Source organism: Mus caroli, chromosome 5 (assembly GCF_900094665.2).
Source record: "Mus caroli chromosome 5, CAROLI_EIJ_v1.1, whole genome shotgun sequence".
In the NCBI taxonomy this organism is placed as follows: Eukaryota; Metazoa; Chordata; class Mammalia; order Rodentia; family Muridae; genus Mus; species Mus caroli.
In genome coordinates, this window is record NC_034574.1 from 38,052,997 (window position 1) to 38,072,145 (window position 19,149).

Below are 19,149 nucleotides of genomic sequence, written 5' to 3' on the forward strand. Positions count from 1 at the left end.
CTCTGGCAAACTGTCTGATTCTTGAACATTTTAGCCCCTGGTGCTCTGTGCGAGGGATACAATGCCATTGCTCACATCATAGGACATAAGAAAATGATAAATAGATCAGAATGCTCAGAAAAGGGAGACACATTTTTAAATCAAAAGGGATTCTCAACTATTCCTCTGTCTAGTGAGCCCAGCAAGTGTCTTTGGATATGATCTATTTCAGTAAACATTCCTTCAGGCAACTGTCACAACTATGATGGGTGCCCAGACACTTAGAGAAATTGAGGTATTACAGAATTGCCTGTGACATAACTAATGCTCCCCAATTTTCCAAGAATCTCTTATAGTCCTTAACATACACTGAGTAATTCTACATATAAATGACATCAGAACTGCCTAAGGAAAAAGACTCAGAGAGTGCTGACCGGCATCAGCAGCATTAAGACCTCAGTGACGTGGATGGCCCAAGCTGAGATGGATCAACCAAACAGATGCTTGACATCACGGAAAGCGTTATGACATGAGAAAGAGCATGTTGTGACCAGGGACTTGTGAGAACGAAGGTGGCCTGGGCACTGCAGCTGGGACTGAGACCTAACCTTGCCCAGTGCTGGAAGCAGAAATGATTATGCTCGGGTAAGCCACACTGGAGAAAGAGTTCTCAGCCAGTGCTACTGACATGTGGGGCCAGAACATGACTTTGGGTGTTAGGACTATAAGCAAGAGACTGTCCTATCCACTGTAGGATGTTTAAGAGCAACAGCGTTTCTACTCACAAGATGCCATTAGTATGTCTACCTTCAGACTAGTACAACTAAAAATGCCTGCAGACTTTGTCAAATGGCCGGGCAGTGGGGACATTAACACTGGCTGACGTGCACTAATATAAGCTAAAAGAATATGGCTATGAGGAATGGAGGCATGGCTCGACAGTGTATCCAGAATCCTATAAATTCATGTAAATCCCAGGCCTCACTGTAATACTAGCCTCAGAAGGCAGAGCAAGCTGGCTAGCAGGATAAGCCATATCAGCAAGTTTGGAGTTTGACTGAGAGACTCTACCTCGATGAATAAGGAGGAAAACCAATAGAGGATGAAACCAGGCATCCATCTCAGACCTCTACGTGCACACGCAAACACATGGGCACACATACACACACACACAGACACACACACACATGCTTATACATATGCAAGGTGCATATACAGACACATACCTATCACCAAAATAGGACAATGCAAAAGCAAAGAATATGACTGTGGAATTTCAAATTTGTGTCATTTGAATTGTCAGGCCCATTGGTAAAGCTAAGAGTAAAAATGCCTAGACACCATGAGATGTCTACAGCCACTGCCAGCAGCAGCCAGCGAGCCAGTGTTTTTTCTTCTTTGGCCTTTAACAGAGAGTTATCCTTTGAACCAAATAAGCCCTTCCAGATATACAAACAACTCAATGTGCAAGAACCTTCAAAACGACCCTGGGTGTCCTACAGAAAGGGCAAGCATGTCTTCAAGCTACTGGTGGAAAAATGAGAGCTATAGTTGTCTCCACTCACTGAGCCCATGAGATATACTTTGGGGAAGTAGCTGACAAGAATGTTTTTTTTAATTGTAGTGCATTAATTTCTGCAGCAAAAACAAAAAGCAATAAATTCAAGATTCACACATGAGCAGCAGTTTTCTCAGCTTATTTCAAGTCAGGGCCCAAGTCTCTAAAAGGGATGAATCACGGGGCTTTTTATTCTCAGTAATTCAGACAGTTCTCTGGAGAAGGAAGACTGTTGTGAAACGGAGCAAATGACTGGAAAGCCTTGTAATTCAAAACAGGTTGAGAATCACAGCACTGCGGGAAGAAAATTAAAAGCTTTGATATCTACACAGTAAAAACAGGCCACACAGCCAATAGTTCCAAGTCAATAAGTGCTTCTCTCTGTTGAGTATAGAAACAAGAAGTTCCAATTTGCTGGCATTTGAGCTATATTTCAAGGGGAGAACTATAAAATTCAGTAAATTGGAAAACACAGACTCAAAGATGAAAAGCGCAGTTTTACAAAATTTATGACCCAGAGGAGATTCTTCAGCTTTCAACTTGAGCCCTATCTTAGTGAGATGTTTTTCCTTGAGATGTGTTTATCACTCCTAGGAAGCAAATGAGCTGCAAACATCAGTATTGTAAAGTTCGAAGGCCTGCCTGCATGCATGCAAACAATCGGAAGAGGGAATTGTGCTGTCTGTGCCCAGGTGAAGCAAGCATATCTGAACTTATACTGACCCAAATAAGGGCCCATTGCGTCTAGGAAAGCAAACAAATGATAGCAGAAAAGTCTCGGTGTCTCAGGTAGCCCAGGCTGAACTCAAACATCCTGAGTTCCGTCATGTCTGGTTTTAGGCTTCGATAGCTATAATTGCCAACCTGATACAGCCTAAACAATGCAGGAACCTGGAGGCAGGAGCTGATGCAGACACCATGGAGGGTGTTGCTTATTGGCTTGCTCTTCCTGGCTTGCTTGGCCTGATTTCTTATAGATTCCAGGACTACCAGCCCAGAAATGGCACTACCCACAATGGTCTGGGCCTTCCCACATCATTCATGTTGCTCTGCCTTTGACAGTAGATGTGACGTGAGTAGATTTTTTTCAAATCCTGAAGCCTTGGCTTCCCTGATGGACTGGAACCTGGAATTATAAGGTGACTAAACTCCCCCTCCACACACTGTTTTGTCAGCTTATATTATCACCACATCTCGAAGCAAACCTAGGACATAGGCTGTGCTGTAAGTTGAAAATGGATTTTGTATATGACCTGAAGATACTCCAGCAACTGAGAGACGTCCCCAGCCCTATAGTTTCTTAATATTTATTTCACCAAGGAGCTCTAATCTCCTAAAGCAGTGGTCCTCAAACTTTAATGCTGTGACCCTTTAATATAGTTCCTAGCATTGTGGTGACTCCCAACCATACAATTATTTCATTGTACTTCATAACTGTAATTTTGCTGCTGTTATGAATTGTAATGTAAATATCTGATACGCAGGATACCTGACATTCAAACCCTTGTGAAAGAGTCATTCAAACCCCAAAGACGCCATGACCCACGGGTTGAGAACAGCTGTCTTAAAGAGCCTTCAGACGCACCTGGCTTTAGTGACAGCGGTTCTCAACCTATGGGTCATGGCCCCTTTGGAGCTCACCTATCAGATACCCTGCATATCAGGTATTTACATTGCAATTCATAACCATAGAAAAATTACAGCTGTGAAGTACCAATGAAATAATTTTATGGTTGGGGGTCAACTAAATGCCTTCCGCACGTATTCGGGTGTAGGGATCACTTCATAATCCCATCCCCATCTCCACATCTGCCCAGACAACCACTATTTTCTGTCCCGTGGCTCTGTCTCAGAAGATGGCTCTTATGCATTGTCTCACATGTAGTCCTTTGTGACATTACTGTACTCCCTTTTTAAAATGGCATTTATTTTTAATCAGCACACAAAGTGACTTCTTTCTTTACAGCCTTTTCACAGTCTTGGTTGGAGCTCACCCTCCACGGTTATCCTTCAGTTCCATGACCCTCTCTTTCCCCTTCACCCTAGTATTGCCTTATCTTCTTTCCAGTATATTCTGTTCATTTATTCATCTATCTGCTAATCTATTTAAACATATGACTACCATGATTATTACTGCAAATGAATGATCTCAAATACTGTACTTAAGACAATCGTTTTAGATAGAGGTGTAGCTCAGTGGTCAGTGGTCGGGTGCTTCCCTCACACACATAAGGCCCTAGATTCAATGGCCAGACCTGCCAAAACAAGAATTATCTAGACAGCAGATGGATTCTCTGAGTCTGCTAGCTAAGTAATCTCTGCTCGACAGTGCCAAAGGCTCCGCTGAGAAGTGTGACTCCTGAGACGGGACTGAACATCTGAGGGCTGGAATCATGCAGACACGTGTTCACTCGTGTCTGCAGCGTGGCTGGAGTGACTCAGAATGAAGCAGCCAACAGAGAATGGAAATATATAGTCTTCCCATGTGGTGTGGCTCCCTAGCATCACACGTGTCTCCGAGTAGTGGGACTTCTAATGCAGTGAGACTCCAAGCGCAAGACTCCAAGCAAACATCATAGAAATGGCCTCACCATTCAGAATTCTGCCAGCCTTCATTGCTCAGTACAGCCTCTCGTCCCTCCCATACAGGGAGAAGAAAAATGGACTTCACTTCCTGGTGAGAAAAGCACCAAAGAATCTGGACATTTTTGTTTGTTAGTTGAGCCACTGTGGGGGCCTTGCCAAAATGGAGTAGAAGAGGCTTGCTATCAAGAATAATAAAGAATAAAACAACAAATCTATCCGTTTTATAATATTTTAAATTTTTAAAGAAAGGCTCATGCCAATTTAAAAACCAAGTAAAAGGAAATGTTCTTAGCATACGTAACCCACTAAAACTGCGGTTCTGAGCACTGAGTGTGAATGGTTGTGTAAGCACTAAGGCAATTGAATCTGCTGATATTCAGGTCTGCGTCAGCTGTTTCCAGGCTCCTGGTGTCTTTTTCATGCATGAAATAACTATGCACACCGCTTGCAAAGTAGCAGAGAGGCTTTATTTGAAGCGTAGCAGTGGTGTAGGTTAAAGAGGAAGTCACTGTCAAGATTCACAGCGGATCACGGGGCTAAATATAGGCAAGGACCCCAGTTACTACCTGGGGCGTCCTTTTATGGGGTTCAAGATAAAGAAGGAGAAGCTTGGTTGCTAAGAGCTTAGTTTGGACGACTCTCTATTTTGACTGACAGGTTTGGATTATCTAGGCTTCTGCTCAATGTGTGTGTCCCTTCCCATACTCATCTGGCTTTAATCATATTCACACCCAAGTGTGCATAGGCAGGAGATGGTAAATAAAGGATTTTCTCTAAAAGTTCACTTTGAGGATACAGCCTGCCTTATTATATACACACCAAAAACCAGACAGGTCCATTGCCCATAGTTCCCAGATGGTGCTCCAGGAGGTACGTGAGCGGCTCTAGTACAGTGTTGTCAAGGTATTGCTAAGGAGAGTGAGTACATTCGTTATTTACATTTATTAAAGCAGGAATCAATGCAGCTCAATGCAGATGGTGGTGCTAGGTTGCTAACAGGTTGCTATGTGCATTATTTAGAGAGAGGTATATGTTTAGCACTGGGAGTCCTGGGTGGCTAAGGTATTCTCTATGCTGTCTGCCTGTTACAGCCACCAGTCCACTACCAGTGTCCAACCTCACATACAGCGTTCTCCAAAGAACAGATACAAGTGACTAGAAACTCAGGGAGGGCAGAACTAAGTCCATCACTCTGATGCTGGCTAAGTTCTGGAGGATGACCCTGCTGGGATTTTTAAATTAAGCCAGTTCAGTAGAGAACATTCTCAAAGTAGCTTGATTGTCTTGTTGTCAATCTCTCTCTGTAGTCCAGCCTAACCAGGAAATTGCTATATTTTGAGAAGACTGAGCAAGCCAGAGCCAGGCTAACTCCATGGCAGGCTGCACCCTGGAAGTTTGAGTGACTAGGCCTAAGTTTCTGTTTTCCAGAAATGAGAACTAGTATCCAGAAACCTGTGATCAGCCAATCACAGCCATGGGCAGCCAATCTGAGAACACCTTGTCATCTGGCCTGAAGTTAGAATAGGTAGCTAGAATGAATACGTGATACACACACACACACACACACACACACACACACACACACACAGGTCTCCAGAGCCTAACCGATTGTAGAATTAATCAGACCCCTAGAGATAGAGCTAACCAATCAAGGTAAAAGATCACATATCTCTCCCTGGAATTCCCTTACTGACAATAAAATCTGGGCCTTCAAGCCCACTAGGTGCCTCCATTCCTGAATGAAGAGACCCCTGCAATTCAGCTGAATAAAGCTCTTTGCTTTTGAGACTGGAATCTTCCTTCAGCAATTCTTGCACCCTCACAATTTGAGGCGCAGGTTGATTTCAACTATAGAGCAATCCTCCTGCCTCTGCCTCCCGGATGCTAGAGTTATAGATGTAAGCCAATGGTTAACAACAACAGTTAACCCTCTTTTACAGATAAGGGAATTGGAACATGGGTACTGTTGGGGAAGTTGATCATAATCCCTCAGCCGTAAGATTCAGCATTCAACTCCCTTCTATCTCCTCTTCTTCTGAGACTCCCCTGACCTAATGGACCACTGTCACTTCTTGTTCACTTATCAATTCTTTCCTATTGTCTAGTGTTCTGTGCTAGATTTTAATTTTTTAAATCTTTCTTTCATAGCGTTAATCCTCTCCAGCTCAAATGTGTCTGAATGTGCTTTTTGCTTCTTAAAATATCCATGACTTTTAGTACTCATTTCTAAAAATCGCACATTGTTCTTTCCAAACCTGCCTCACGTATTTACAGTATCTTACTCTCTTTTCATACATTCAGATTCTTCTTTTGTTCTGAAATATATTGTCACTGAATTTTATACCTTCTCCATCTGACTGCTGTATTATCAGACATTCTCCATGTCTAGTTGTCCTCTGCTTTTGCTGCTGACTGTATAATTTCTGGATGTCTTGTGATCAGAGGTCTTCTGTCATCATGTTGAGCTATTCCTTTAAGCATTGTTCTCCCATCCAAAAAAAGGCTTTGCTAGATCCCTAGGAGACATGCAAACCTGAGACCACTTTTTAAAATGGGTCATTTGGGAGATTCTTGAAAAATACAGGTAGCAAGAATAAACAGTTAAAATACAAAGTCAGTGGCTTTGTGTTTCTCAGGGAATGTTTTTCCCACCATGTGCACAATACGAACTGATACTGACAAGTGTCTCTGTTGTCCCTATAATACTCCGTAGTCCCTTCAATTTGAAGACTCTTTCACATTGGTGTGACATTATTTCTGCCATAAATTCTATCCCATTTTTTCCATTTCCTCTTGAAATGTAAACTTAAGAGTTCTTTTGAAAAGCAGTTGTGTTGGACGGTGTTTTGCTGGGGCAAACACATGAAAGAATGTTTTCCTGAAGTGAACACAGTTGAAAAACTAAGGCAGACTCATGAAGAAATGTTTAGTTGAAGCAGACACAGGAGAAATGATGTTTTGCTAAAGCAAGCATGTGAAAGGAAAGATGATGAAGGATTCTTTGGTAAGTTACATTTGTCAAGACTCCATGGAGAGAAACACACCAAAAGTGGTGCTTCTGGTGGTGTGCTGCAGCTTATTGCCACTTCCAAGGACTTGGGCTGATTGGCAGAGTAATGTCAACTTAGACACAGATGCTGAGGCAAGACCTATGGATGACACATAATTTTTGGAAGGAGTATAAAAAGGACTGGATAGACAGTGGTGGACGCTGAGCTAGGCTTGTTTATAGAGCTTGCTGTCCAGTGCTTGTGGGTCTCAAGTCCTTGCTGATCTCCTCTTCCCTGAGAGAGGGACACCAGAAGACAACCTCTCCTGGTGTTTCTCTTGGTTCCTCCTGCTGACTTGTGCTGAGGCTGAAGCCTGGCTGTTTCTGCTAGTTAGTGCCACTGCTGCTGATTCCCGTTTGCTATCCTGACTCTACCGAACTGGACTGCTGGTCTATCCAGCAGTGGTTGAGCTTGAGCAGTGGCTTGAGCTGCCACTGCTAACCTGTGAACTGAACTGCCAATTTTCAGACAACACAGATGGGAGTTGCCCCAAATAACCTTTCTAAATAGGTCCACTTCCCTTACCCGCCCCCGCCCCCGGTATCTTTTCTTTTCCACTACCTCTGATGGGTGGTGGGCTACAAGGGGGGTTAAAGTGATTAAGATCCATCATTAAAAATAGGTGTTGAGGCCGGGCGTGGTGGCGCATGCCTTTAATCCCAGCACTTGGGAGGCAGAGGCAGGTGGATTTCTGCGTTTGAGGCCAGCCTGGTCTACAAAGTGAGTTCCAGGACAGCCAGGGCTATACAGAGAAACCCTGTCTCGAAAAACAAACAAACAAACAAACAAAAACAACAAAGAAAATAGGTGTTGAAAAAAATGGAAGTTACATCCTCTTGTTGAAACAAGCCCTGAATTGTTTACCTCAGTTTGGGGGTGGGGGATGTTGGGGGGTGGAGTAGGTGGGTATTGTTGTTTTGGGGTTGGTTGGTTTGGTTGCGACTGGTGCAGAAATGTTAACTTCTAGGCCCCATTTCTTATAATGTTAAGTTTTATTCTGAAAATGCATTTTATTTGTTTAATTCAGCACCACAGAGACAGATTGAGAAGTGAAGTTATGAGCTTTGAGGCTTACGTTCTATTGAGAAGCTTAGGAAGGGACCCAATGACTGTCCAGAGACATATCCAGCTGCACTGAACATTCCGGTTCAATGTCACTGTAAAAGAGCACCCCTAGTCTCTTCTGGGCAACAGAAGAAGGGGTGAGAGAGCAGAAAGCACCCTTCTGGCTGCCAGGAATACCAGATGGTCTAAGAATCCATCCCCTCCTTACATAAATGCCCAGTCTTCCTGCAACTTTTGCCCCCTCCCCCCAATCCTCCTCCTCTCTTTCTGCTTTCTCAGAGTCTGACTGGGGCTACTGTAACAAAGTATCACATACCAGGGGACTCGAAACAACCAGCATCTCCTTGCTTCACAATTCTATAAGCAGGTCCCAAATCTGTACTAACTGGGTTCGTTCCTTGTGAGAGCTGAAGGAGAATCTGTCCTATAATGATGGAGTAGCTATTGGCAGCCCCCGAGTGATCACCTTGTGATTTCTCATTCACTTTCTGTTACAAATGTCTATCTCTGTGTCCCAGCATCCTCCTCTTGTTTGCCATGGGTTGAGTTCCACCCTAATAACCCCACTTTAACTCCATTACCTCCATGTCTTAGTCAGCATTACTATACCTGTAATGAAGCAACTTGGGGAGAAAAGAGTTTATTTGACTTACACTTCCATATCCCTGTTCACCAATGAAGGAAGTTGGGGCAGGAACTCAAACAATGCAGAAACCTGGAGGCAGGAGTTGATGCAGACACCATGGAGGGTGTTGCTTATTGGCTTGCTCTTCCTGGCTTGCTTGGCCTGCTTTCTTATAGATTCCAGGACTACCAGCCTAGAAATGGCACCACCCACAATGGCCTGGGCCTTCTCACATCAATCAGTCATTAAGGAAATGTCTGACGGGCTTTTCTACAGCCTAACCTTATAGAGGCATTTTCTCAATTACGGTTCACTTCATTCCAATGACTCTAGGTTGTCTCAAGTTGACATAAGACTGACCAGCACACACTGTAAGGACCCTACCTCTAATAATGTCAGGTTCTGTGGTACTTGGAGTGAAGATGTCAATATGTTATGAAGACCATATTAGTACCTCAATCTGATATCTTCCTTCTCCCCATCACACACACCACACAAACATGCTGGCTCATGTGTACACTGTACACACGTATGTTAAAAAGTGAACTCTGGGTTCTCTGGTATGGTGAGACATGCAGACACAGACATGGCTGTCTTGTAGAAAGGTTATTCACACAGATCCTTCAAAGCAGGAAATGTTTTATAACTCTATAACAGAATATCACAATGGATATAAATTTGTTTCTTGGGCTGGGAAAAAAAATGACTCAATAAGATACTGGCCCAGAATAAATACTGAGTTCAGGTCTCCAGCATTCACATAAAAAGCCAAGTGGCTACAGGCATCTATATTCCCAGCACTGGAGATACAAAGACAGACCAATCAACCAAACACAATCAGCAGCAGTCTCCAAAAACAGCATTCTACAAACATCAGGCTCCAAAAGAGACCCTTTACTGGGGTTTCCCTGGAAGGAAGGCTGTGGCATGGTAAGTGTGCTGGTGGGTTTAGAATTAAATAATTTGACTTGTTTCAGAATATTCTGGATCATAGACATGCTCCCTAAGCACCTGCCTCCAGAGTGACTTAGAGCAGAGGGGTACTTCTTGGCTATTGCAGTAGATGGAGATGCCAGCTTGGGGTCAGTTAGTATGTATCAAAGAGAATGTATGCATTTCCTTGTCTCTAGGAATTAGTTAGCTTCAGAGATCTATCTAAGATCCATGCAGTGAATGCCAGAGCTTTAGGGATACAGAAAATAGGGGCTGGGAGATAGTTCTATTGGTAAAGGACTTTTCATCACACAAGCATGAGGACCTGGCTTTAATGGTGGCCCACGTTTGTTCTATCAGCACCAGACAAGCTAAGACAAGCAGGGATCTGGAGTTAGGCAGGCAGCCTAGCCTAATCACCAAATGCCAGCTTCCAGTCAGAGGCCTTGTCTAAGAAACAAAATGGCAGGCTTCTGAGGAACAACAGTTGGGGTTAGGAGGCCGCGGTCTGTGGAGTTCCTTGATCTGTGGCTGTCTTTGGTCTGTAGAGTCTCTCTGCTTATGACTGTTCTCACTACTTGGTCTTTTCTCCTGTTTTCTTGCCTTTTTTTTTTTTTTTTTTTTTTATTTTTTTTTTTTTTTTTTTTTGAGCCATCATGTCTGTATCCCTGCTGGGTCGCTGGGTCATTTATAGTGAAGAGTTGAAGAAACAGAGGTTAGGCGTGTCCGGTCCAGCTTCTGTGCACAGCCAGCCATCATCCCTAATGCAACACATGCTGGAGCTCTGATGCCCGGCCACACAGTCTTTGCTACTGCTGATTAGACAGCTCCACACAACATGGCTCCTCCTGATTCTAAACCACTCTACTTACCAACCCCTTCTGTCCTTGACCCAACACACCATGCAGTCCAGAGACATAAGGCTGCACACCCTGCTGAGAGCCTGAGTCCTCTCTGCTCGGCTGCCCAGTTGCTTTCCCTTTGTCTCTCTTCAGCACGTTATTTTTCCACTGCTTGCCCAGCAAGCTCATATTCCAAGTCTTAAAAGTAAACTGCCACTTTAAAAAAAAAAAAAAAAAAAAAAGCAGCCGCCTAGTGACCTTCCCTGGGAACTGGTTGCTAAGCTGGTGTTTTTTTTTTAAACCCTGAGATATGGCTGCAGCTTCCCAGGGAGCAACCTTCCTTACCCAAGCCCACCCCTTCGCTCATTTCTAAAAGGTTCTCTGGCTTGACACAACTGGTCTCTCCTCTCATCCCTTCAGCCCAGCAAGTGGAATCTGCAAACTTCGTTTTGTGGACGAAGGTAAATCAGTCTTTAACAGAACCAGGTTGCAGTGTCCTGCTTTCCTCTCCCTTCCTTTCCGGCGGAGAAACCAGCCCCTCCCTGGTGCCATGAGAGTGGACTGAATGCTTTGTAACATTAGGGACTCTCATCTTGCTTGCAGTTTCACTCTCTCAATGCAAAGTGGGGGCACTGCAGGGACAGCTCTGATTTCAGCTGCTGTCTGCCTTGCAGGGGAAAAGCAAACTGGTTCACAGAGAGCCTCTCTGGTCAGTGTGCTGCTAAGCACTAGTTGCGTGTTGCTTTCAGGCCTTTAGTTTAAAGCAAGGGGAAGGGGAGGGCAGGTGGGAGGGAGTACTCTCCATGTGGCGAGCTCCACTTTTCTCGGTATTGGACAAAGAGCTCTGAACCGCAAGGGCTGAGGTCTGCCAAGCGTTCAGAAAAATCTACTGGCCATCAGCTCAACTGTTTTCATTTTACAAATAGTTGCTATGAAAAGCTAATAAAATCTAATGAGAAATACATGTCTGCTATTGCATTTTATATAACATTTCTGCAAATACGTGTAACGACAGTATGCTTTGTATAGAGGGGAACTGTATATGGATAGAGAAAATATGTGTATATATGTATACATAGAGAGATATGCACATATATAAACATAGATCAATCTATAGATAGATAGTTGGCCTAGAGTTCACTTACAGAGTCATTTATTCAAGTTTTTAGTGAGCATCAATGATGGAGCAGATGAAGAACTCAAGTTTACAGTGTACAAAACCAACTTAAACCAGGTCCAGTGCTGAGACTTTGCTGGGAAAGCAGATGTAGAAACAGATAATGAGATCAGTGACAAAAGCGACTTGTAAAAAGATCTAAAGAGCTTGGCCCACAGCGGGACTCCTGCCACAGAGGCGCTTCCAGCACCCCCTGTGCAGCTGAGCAATCCCATGAGCAGAGCCTGGGTGCTGACCTGGCTTCATCAAGTGAAAGGTGTTCCGTCCATCTGATTAAATGACCGCACACAGCTGTGTCACTCACCTGGTACCCTAGAAGCTGGGGCTAGAGTAACTTGCTGCTACATAATTAATCATTAAAAAGGCACAGGATGGCTCCTGAGAGTTCACAACTTTGAGTGGGCCCTCCCATTGGAAAGGAAAAGCCTCGTCTCTAAAGAGAGAAAGTGAGCATGTGTGAAGGGGAGGAGGTTCCAGCAACACTTTAAACAGATGAGGGAAGACAAGTGTCCTGGTCCTGGCTGGAGGAAGGGGAGAAGAGACTTGTGTATGGCTGTCAGGGATGGGCGTCAAAAACTAAAGAGAGTAAAGGGATAGCACTCAACACCCTAAGCTTTTCTTATGGTTCTCTTCCATCTCTGAACCTCTGTTTCCCCTCTCCATCCCTTCCTCCCACCTTTCCTCCCACCTCCCCTCCCAACCATGACCTCTTCATCTGACCATCCTGGTTGGTAAAAAGATACTCTAAAGAGACATTTGTGTCTCTCCTTCAGCTATGGGACCATTAAAACAATGGACTCTAAGCCTTTAAAACAATGGACTCTCAGAACTGTATTTTCTCAGTACCGAGCACTGGGAGAAGGGAAAGATGGGCTGCTCGTACCAGCACAAGGGTGGACTTGTCTCCAAAAGACAGTTCTGACAGCTTGTCAGTCACCTTGCAGAAGGTACAGGGACAGAGACAATGACATGTCAGTGATGGAAAGAACCACACCGTGACCAAAATTGCTTAGCTATGTATCCCTCCTGGTACCTTTTATTCAGACCCAAATTTCATGTCAGGACCCTGGAAAACAGACTGTGACATCATTGGGCAGCTCTGTTCCACTTCCCAAAGTCATCATGTTGTCTCTAATTTGTCCATTTTTCTCTTTCATTGCCCTACTGGGGCACTGGTGGCCAAACCTATCTTGTTAGAGTTGCCAACTGTTCTAACCCAAACTCTGGCAACATCCATAATAATAAAACCATAAACCCTACCAACACAGAGAGCCTGGTCTGTGACAGTCACTTTATTACAACCATTTCAGTACAGAGTCCATCATAAGAATGGGTTGCCCATAAGAAATGATGATCACCTGAGGTGGGACATTTGATTATGAATTTACAGAATCGGCCGTGTTGTTTCAAGATCACACACAGGTGAGAAAATGGGGATTTGAACCCATGACTATGTTTTTTTTCCAAAGACCTCACTCTTTAAAGCCATAATTTCTTTGTATAATTAATACACCATCCTTTCGGAGCAGTCTCAATGAGGAAGTACTTTATATAGTATAGCCATTTCCTCTTAGTCCTTCTCTGTATCTTGGAGGGTCATCCCTGGGTTCTTGGATATGTCTCTTAATGGCTGGCTTTAGAAACAGTTCATGTGGTCAGAAAACAGTGTAGGTACTTTCCTTTAAAATTAGTTGGTTATCTGCCCTGTGTAAAATAGATTACTGGCCTTGTGTCACCTATATAATTAGGACATTGCTATAGTGTTTGTGGTTTTCCATTGTATTTTCACAGCAAGGACAGTATAGACTAGTGATGGTAATCTTGTTTTAACAAAATTAAAGTGGGGCCAGGGAGAGAGAACTTTGGAACCACAAAGCACTCACATAATTTCGGAAATCTTGGTTTGCTTGGGTCTACATTGACACGCATCCTACTGAGAGCTGTTGTATCAGGGTGAGCAGAACGCATGCACGGGGAGACTGCCAAGCTCCAGCTCCACACACCCAGGGCTTTTATTTTGACACTGTCAAAGAATGTATTAACAAGTGGCCATGGCCAACACTGATGACAGGGGCTTATTAAAGCTGAGCGAGCGGTGTTTATTCATCTTTTCGGAGCCAGCAGTGCTCAGAGGAGAGATCAATTTTGCTGTCCTTTGATTTCTCTCAAAACTCATTGGAAGGTAATGATGGGGAAAGAATGGGGAGAGAGGAAACAAGTCCATTACATCTGTCATTTTCCTCCTCGAGTTTTTAATTCCATGTACGACTTGTTTTTAATTTGTGGAGAGGTTGTTTTCCACTTTAGTCAGTGGAAAACACTTTGCATCCTTTCTTTCCAATTTCTAAGGACCAGAAGTGTTGGTCAGAGCCATTGATGTCCGTAGGCATCTCTGTGTACGTTTCCTGCCCCCTCCCATTCCCACGCACACCTCTTTACCTCTGGGTTGGCTTTCAGCCTCTCTCTTCTCCTGCTTGAGTGTTTGGAAGGGTCTGGATGAAGAACAACTGACTAGCAAATCATTTGTTTTTCTTTCACATGTTTACTCCATAGGAGGGTCAGTAACCCCCCACCCCCACCCCCGAGCACATGGGGTGAGCTGCTTAAGGGCCCCAGAGCAGCTAAGATTTGGCTCCCATAAGATTAAGAAAAGCTTAAGGTTTGTCAGTCCTGTGTGTAATATTTCTCCTCATCTTCTCTCATTGAATCTTCACAGCATCCTAGCGAGGCTTTGAAGGACTCCAGAATGTGCCCATGAAAAATGGATCCGAATAGCAACTGAGCCATTCATTTGACAAACACACATGAACTGTCAGTCTACTAAGTGGCCTGGGCAAAGGCTCTGGGGATAAACAACACACAAAGTACTGCTCCTGCTCTCTTGAAGCTCTATTCTAATAGTGATGGGGAAAGGCTGACATATAATTACGAATGCTGATTGGTGGTAAGTATTATAGAAAAAGAAGTTGTTGTAAGGTACTCACGAGGTCCTCAGAAGATTGATAACACAATGGAAAAGTTACTGTATAAAGAACTCTCAGGAAAGACACCTCTGAAAGTGAATTTACTAGAGACCCAAAAGAACTGTGGGGTGGTGTGTGTGTGTGTGTGTGTGTGTGTAACAGAGTGGGTAGGGGAGAGAGAGAGAGAGAGAGAGAGAGAGAGAGAGAGAGAGAGAGAGAGAGAGAGAGACCAATAGTATAGCTAGCTTCTAAGAGAAAGCTCTAGGTAGAAGAAACATTAAGTGCAAAGGACCTGAGGCCAGAGGGCCCAAGTGCAAAACCATGTAGGGGAACCATAAGGTTTTGACAAGATTTGAGGCTTCACTCATTAGTCAGAGGTAAGTCATTGGAAGATTGAGTGGTGGAATGTCATGATCCTACTTAAATTTCCAACCATTCAACCTGGCTTCCATGTAGAGACCACTGGAGGTGAGTAATGTGGGAAGTGAAGAGTCTGGACATTCCCAGGGCAATCTGTAAGAGAGATGATGGAGCCTGACTTGACCATAGTATTAGCAGCAGACATCTTTTGGTACAGTCCTAGATATACCTGGAAAGCTGTCAGGATTTCTGGAGGACAGAAGGCTAAATGAGCCAGAGTTTCTCAGGAAAATTGAATGGAGACGCTATCACAGAGTAGAGATCTTCTTGACTCTTGTCTCTCCTGACTCTAGAGTCCCACTGTGAGCAGGCTACAGTCTTGGAGCCTTGCAGTTTGGTAGTTGAGAGCAGCAGTCCAAGTCTAAAGGCCTCTGATCCAGGGAAGCCACTGTCACCCTAGGTTTAGGCCAAAAGCCTGAGATGAGGGGGTGAGGTTTAGAGACTGGTGTGAGGCCTGGTGTCCTAAGGCCAAGGGACCTGGGCTTCGAAGCATCCTGACTCTTAGAGGATGAGGGATAGGCTAAGTGTCCCTTTGTATTTGTCCTCTCTAGGTCTTGGATAATTAGATGGTTCCCTTCATTTTGGAAGTGGCTCTTCTCCACCAAGTCCAATCAGATCCAAACACCAATGTAACGTTGGAAATACACTTCCAGACACAGAGAATAGTAATTTCTCACATTTTTAAGCATTCCTTGATCTAGTCAAGTCGACGTATAAAAATTTCATAGGTACACTATATCATAGAAGAATGGTAACAGTTAAAGACAGCTGCAAAGATTCTGTCCTGGGTAGAAGGGATTTGTTTCCTCTAACAGGAAGTTTGCAGCACAGGCTAATTAATAGGCAAAGGCCAAGAGCTTCATTTAGGGCCAAGGGAAGGTATCCATGACACAATCACATAATGGATTCTGAAGAAGTGTTTTAAACTCAGGTGTTAATGTGGGAAAGATCAGTGTACATACGGTATGTCAGGCCAAGAGTTAGGCCAGGGGAGTGAGGACAGGCAGGGCAGAGCCTCGGAGCACTGAGGAGATGAGGTGCTGAGAAGTGGAGTCCAGGAGTGGCAAGAAGAGCAAGAAGAAACCTGTTCCAGAGGCAAGTGAAGGAGGTGTTTTGATGACATGTCTGATGAGGTTCAGTACATGAGCAAGAACACTGATCCTCAGATACAGCAATGCTGGAGTCATTAACAGAGCCCCCAGCAGGAGCAGGCATAGGGAGCATTAGACACCTCAAACATACCCATAATAATAAATGTTGGGCAAAGGAGTCGGGGGTGTTTCTAGAGCTTTCCTAGAAAGGCTGAAAAATAGAGCAAGAGAGATAGAGAGAAGTGAAGTGGACAGAAGGCATTTTTGTGGGTAAGGAAAAGATGGGCTATTTTTAACTCTGATAGGAATGAACCTATATAGAGAGAAGAAATGACTGTTTGGGCACCAGTGTGAGGGTGGGAGGTGACAAGATCATGGTCTTGAGGGGACAGTGATGGGACCCATTGACAGCCTCGAGCTGGGCTGGGTGAAAGCAGAGAAGAAACCAGAGAGACCACTGCACTATACCAAGGGGAAGTGGTGACAGGGAGTGCTGGGACCCAGTAGGGGTGGCAGGAGGTGAGGGGATTTGGCACTCTCTGAGGTCTCAGCTCTCTGCTCATTGAAAGGAGAGGATTAAAAATTAAGACTTAGCAGTCAGAAAGGAAGAAAAGCCAGAAATGGTCCTTTGCATTCTGGCTGAGGTAAATCTGGCCAGCAGGCTGCACTTCTTCTCCTCCTTCTCCTCCTCCTTCTTTCTTCTCCTCTGCCACCGGCTCCTGGGGTCTGCAATACTTGTGAGGAACAGCTCAGCAGGCCTGGGTGTGAGCTTCCCAGGCTCTGTCCATCAAGAGCAAGAGAGACGTTGATCACTTACTTCACTATGCCTGACCACTTCCTTGCTCCTTCTCAGTCAGGAAGCCATCACGGACAAGATGAATGCCAACGACGAAAAAGTGAAAATAATTTCAGAGGTAAGTCACCGCTTGTGAGTGAGCAAGCTCTGTCTAGCAACAGGCATTTGCTCCATGTGTTAAAAGTGATGCTTCTAAAATGAACACAAAATGTGCACACACACAAAAAAAGCAATGCTTCAGATAACTTAAATTTAGCACAGTCAGACAGTGGCAGGTACACAGGGTAAAAACACAAGTCAGGGCCTAGAAAAGCTTGCCTGACTGCTTGGTTAGGATTTTGCTGCTGTGAACAGACACTATGACCAAAGTAACTCTTATAAAGGACAACATTTGACTAGGGCTGTTTGATTTAAATGTTTGATCATTTCCTGCCCTGTGATTGACTGATAGGATTCTCTAAGACAGAAGTACTTGTTAGAAAAATACACACCCATCTAGAGTTCAGTTCATTTGCATAGTTGTGTTCATTATCATTTTCATGTATCAGTTCATTATCATTTGTCACATGTGACAAGGACAGAGGCACCTTTAGGCCAATCTGTTTGTTGAATTTAACAACTATCAGAACCCACACTGGTTCTTTATCTGCCTTTGGTGAGGAAGGAGGCAGATAATGAGGGCTAAGCAAGCCTGCAGACACCCCGGGGTCTAATCTCTACCTGGATGTTTAGGGATTTGCATCACCATTCCATGAATCCAGCACATAGCAGCTCTCGCTGTATGCTACTGGGCCTAGCTCTGAGAACACCAATTCTAATAAATCTAATCATGTCTGATAACTGGAGGTTATGAAGGAAATCCTATCCCTGGAGTCTTGCCATTTCTGTCCAGACAAGGGAAGCCACCTACAGTGGAGACTGTGCCCACTCAGCAGAAGCCAAAGAGGCCCTCCAAACCCTTACTCCCACTTGGGTTAAGGTTCATGGGTTTGAGACCACAGGAAACAAAGCCTGGGGACACTTTTTTTTTTTTTTAGTTTATTTTTGTTTCATGTGTTTTGCTGTTTTACCTGCATGTATGTCTGTATGACGGTGTCCAGTTGCCTGGAACTGGAGTCACAGACAGTTATGAGCACCAGGTGGATGCTGGGGATTGAACCGGGGTCTCTGGAACAGCAGCCAGTGCTCTTAACCAATGAACTGTCTCTTTAACCCCTGGTGGCACCCTTTATAAAGTCATACAGATTCACTTTAAGAAGCTGACAGGTCATTGTAAGCCACACACATACCTCTGTCTGTCATTCATTCACTTAACAAATAGTCTCTGGTGATCTAGTAGTGAAGAGAGCCCTGTGACTTTGAGCTTGCATTCCATCCTCCCATAACTATTATGGATACTTACTTCCCCATGGACTGAGGATTAGAATACTACTTGAAAACCAAGGATGGCTTAGATGTCTCAGTAGTTTGTCCAAAGCCCAAGAAAACTAACAATTGGACTTCAAGCCATGCTTGCCCACTCGGGCATCAGCCTCTTGGTGTTCTCTAAGCTACAACAGTCCTTTGCTAGCAAGTCTGGGGAAAGGAGTTAGGATGGGGCCTCTACTCAGTACTCCGGTTAGACAGAGCTCATCACAAAAACAAAAGCCCAAGCCACACCCATTCTCTAACTGGGATCTCAGCTCCCTCCTCTGGAAGTGACCTCCATGTTCTAATCCCAATAGCCAAGGAGGAAGGGGAATGGGGAGATAGGAGATCGTGGATCGGCCACAACACAAGGTCTCTACACTAACGTCCAAGTTCTGCATTCTAATTCTGCTTCAGTGGATTTAGTGAGGCAGTAGGAGAATTGATGGACTTGTTGTTGAGATTGTCTCACTTTGGAACTCAGGCTGCCCTTGAACTTTCTGGGTGGCCCAGGCTCGCTGCCTTAGCTCCTGGGTGCAGGGATCGCAGGTGTGTACTACACAGCCAGCAGATTTAAAGTGTCTCATTCACTCAAAAGTACCGATGCCCCCAGTTACAAAATTTCATAACTCAAAATGTCAAGGTTTGAGCACATCA

General features: G+C 44.3%; 1 protein-coding gene across 3 annotated transcripts in view; it reads left to right on the plus strand.

Moving 5' to 3' along the window:
- The first annotated feature begins 10,922 nt into the window (after window positions 1-10,922).
- Window positions 10,923-19,149, plus strand: part of Cc2d2a (coiled-coil and C2 domain containing 2A) — a 78,254-nt gene continuing 70,027 nt past the window's right edge. For 2 of the 3 annotated variants that reach the window (XM_029476992.1, XM_029476991.1), the window contains exons 1-3: window positions 10,954-11,099; window positions 14,532-14,759; window positions 17,143-17,203. In XM_029476992.1, coding sequence (XP_029332852.1) covers window positions 17,165-17,203 — 39 coding nt within the window. In that variant the 5' untranslated portion in view covers window positions 10,954-11,099; window positions 14,532-14,759; window positions 17,143-17,164. Of the gene's footprint in view, window positions 11,100-14,531; window positions 14,760-17,142; window positions 17,204-19,149 lie in introns of all 3 variants that reach the window. The other variant, XM_029476990.1, reaches the window with a different exon arrangement.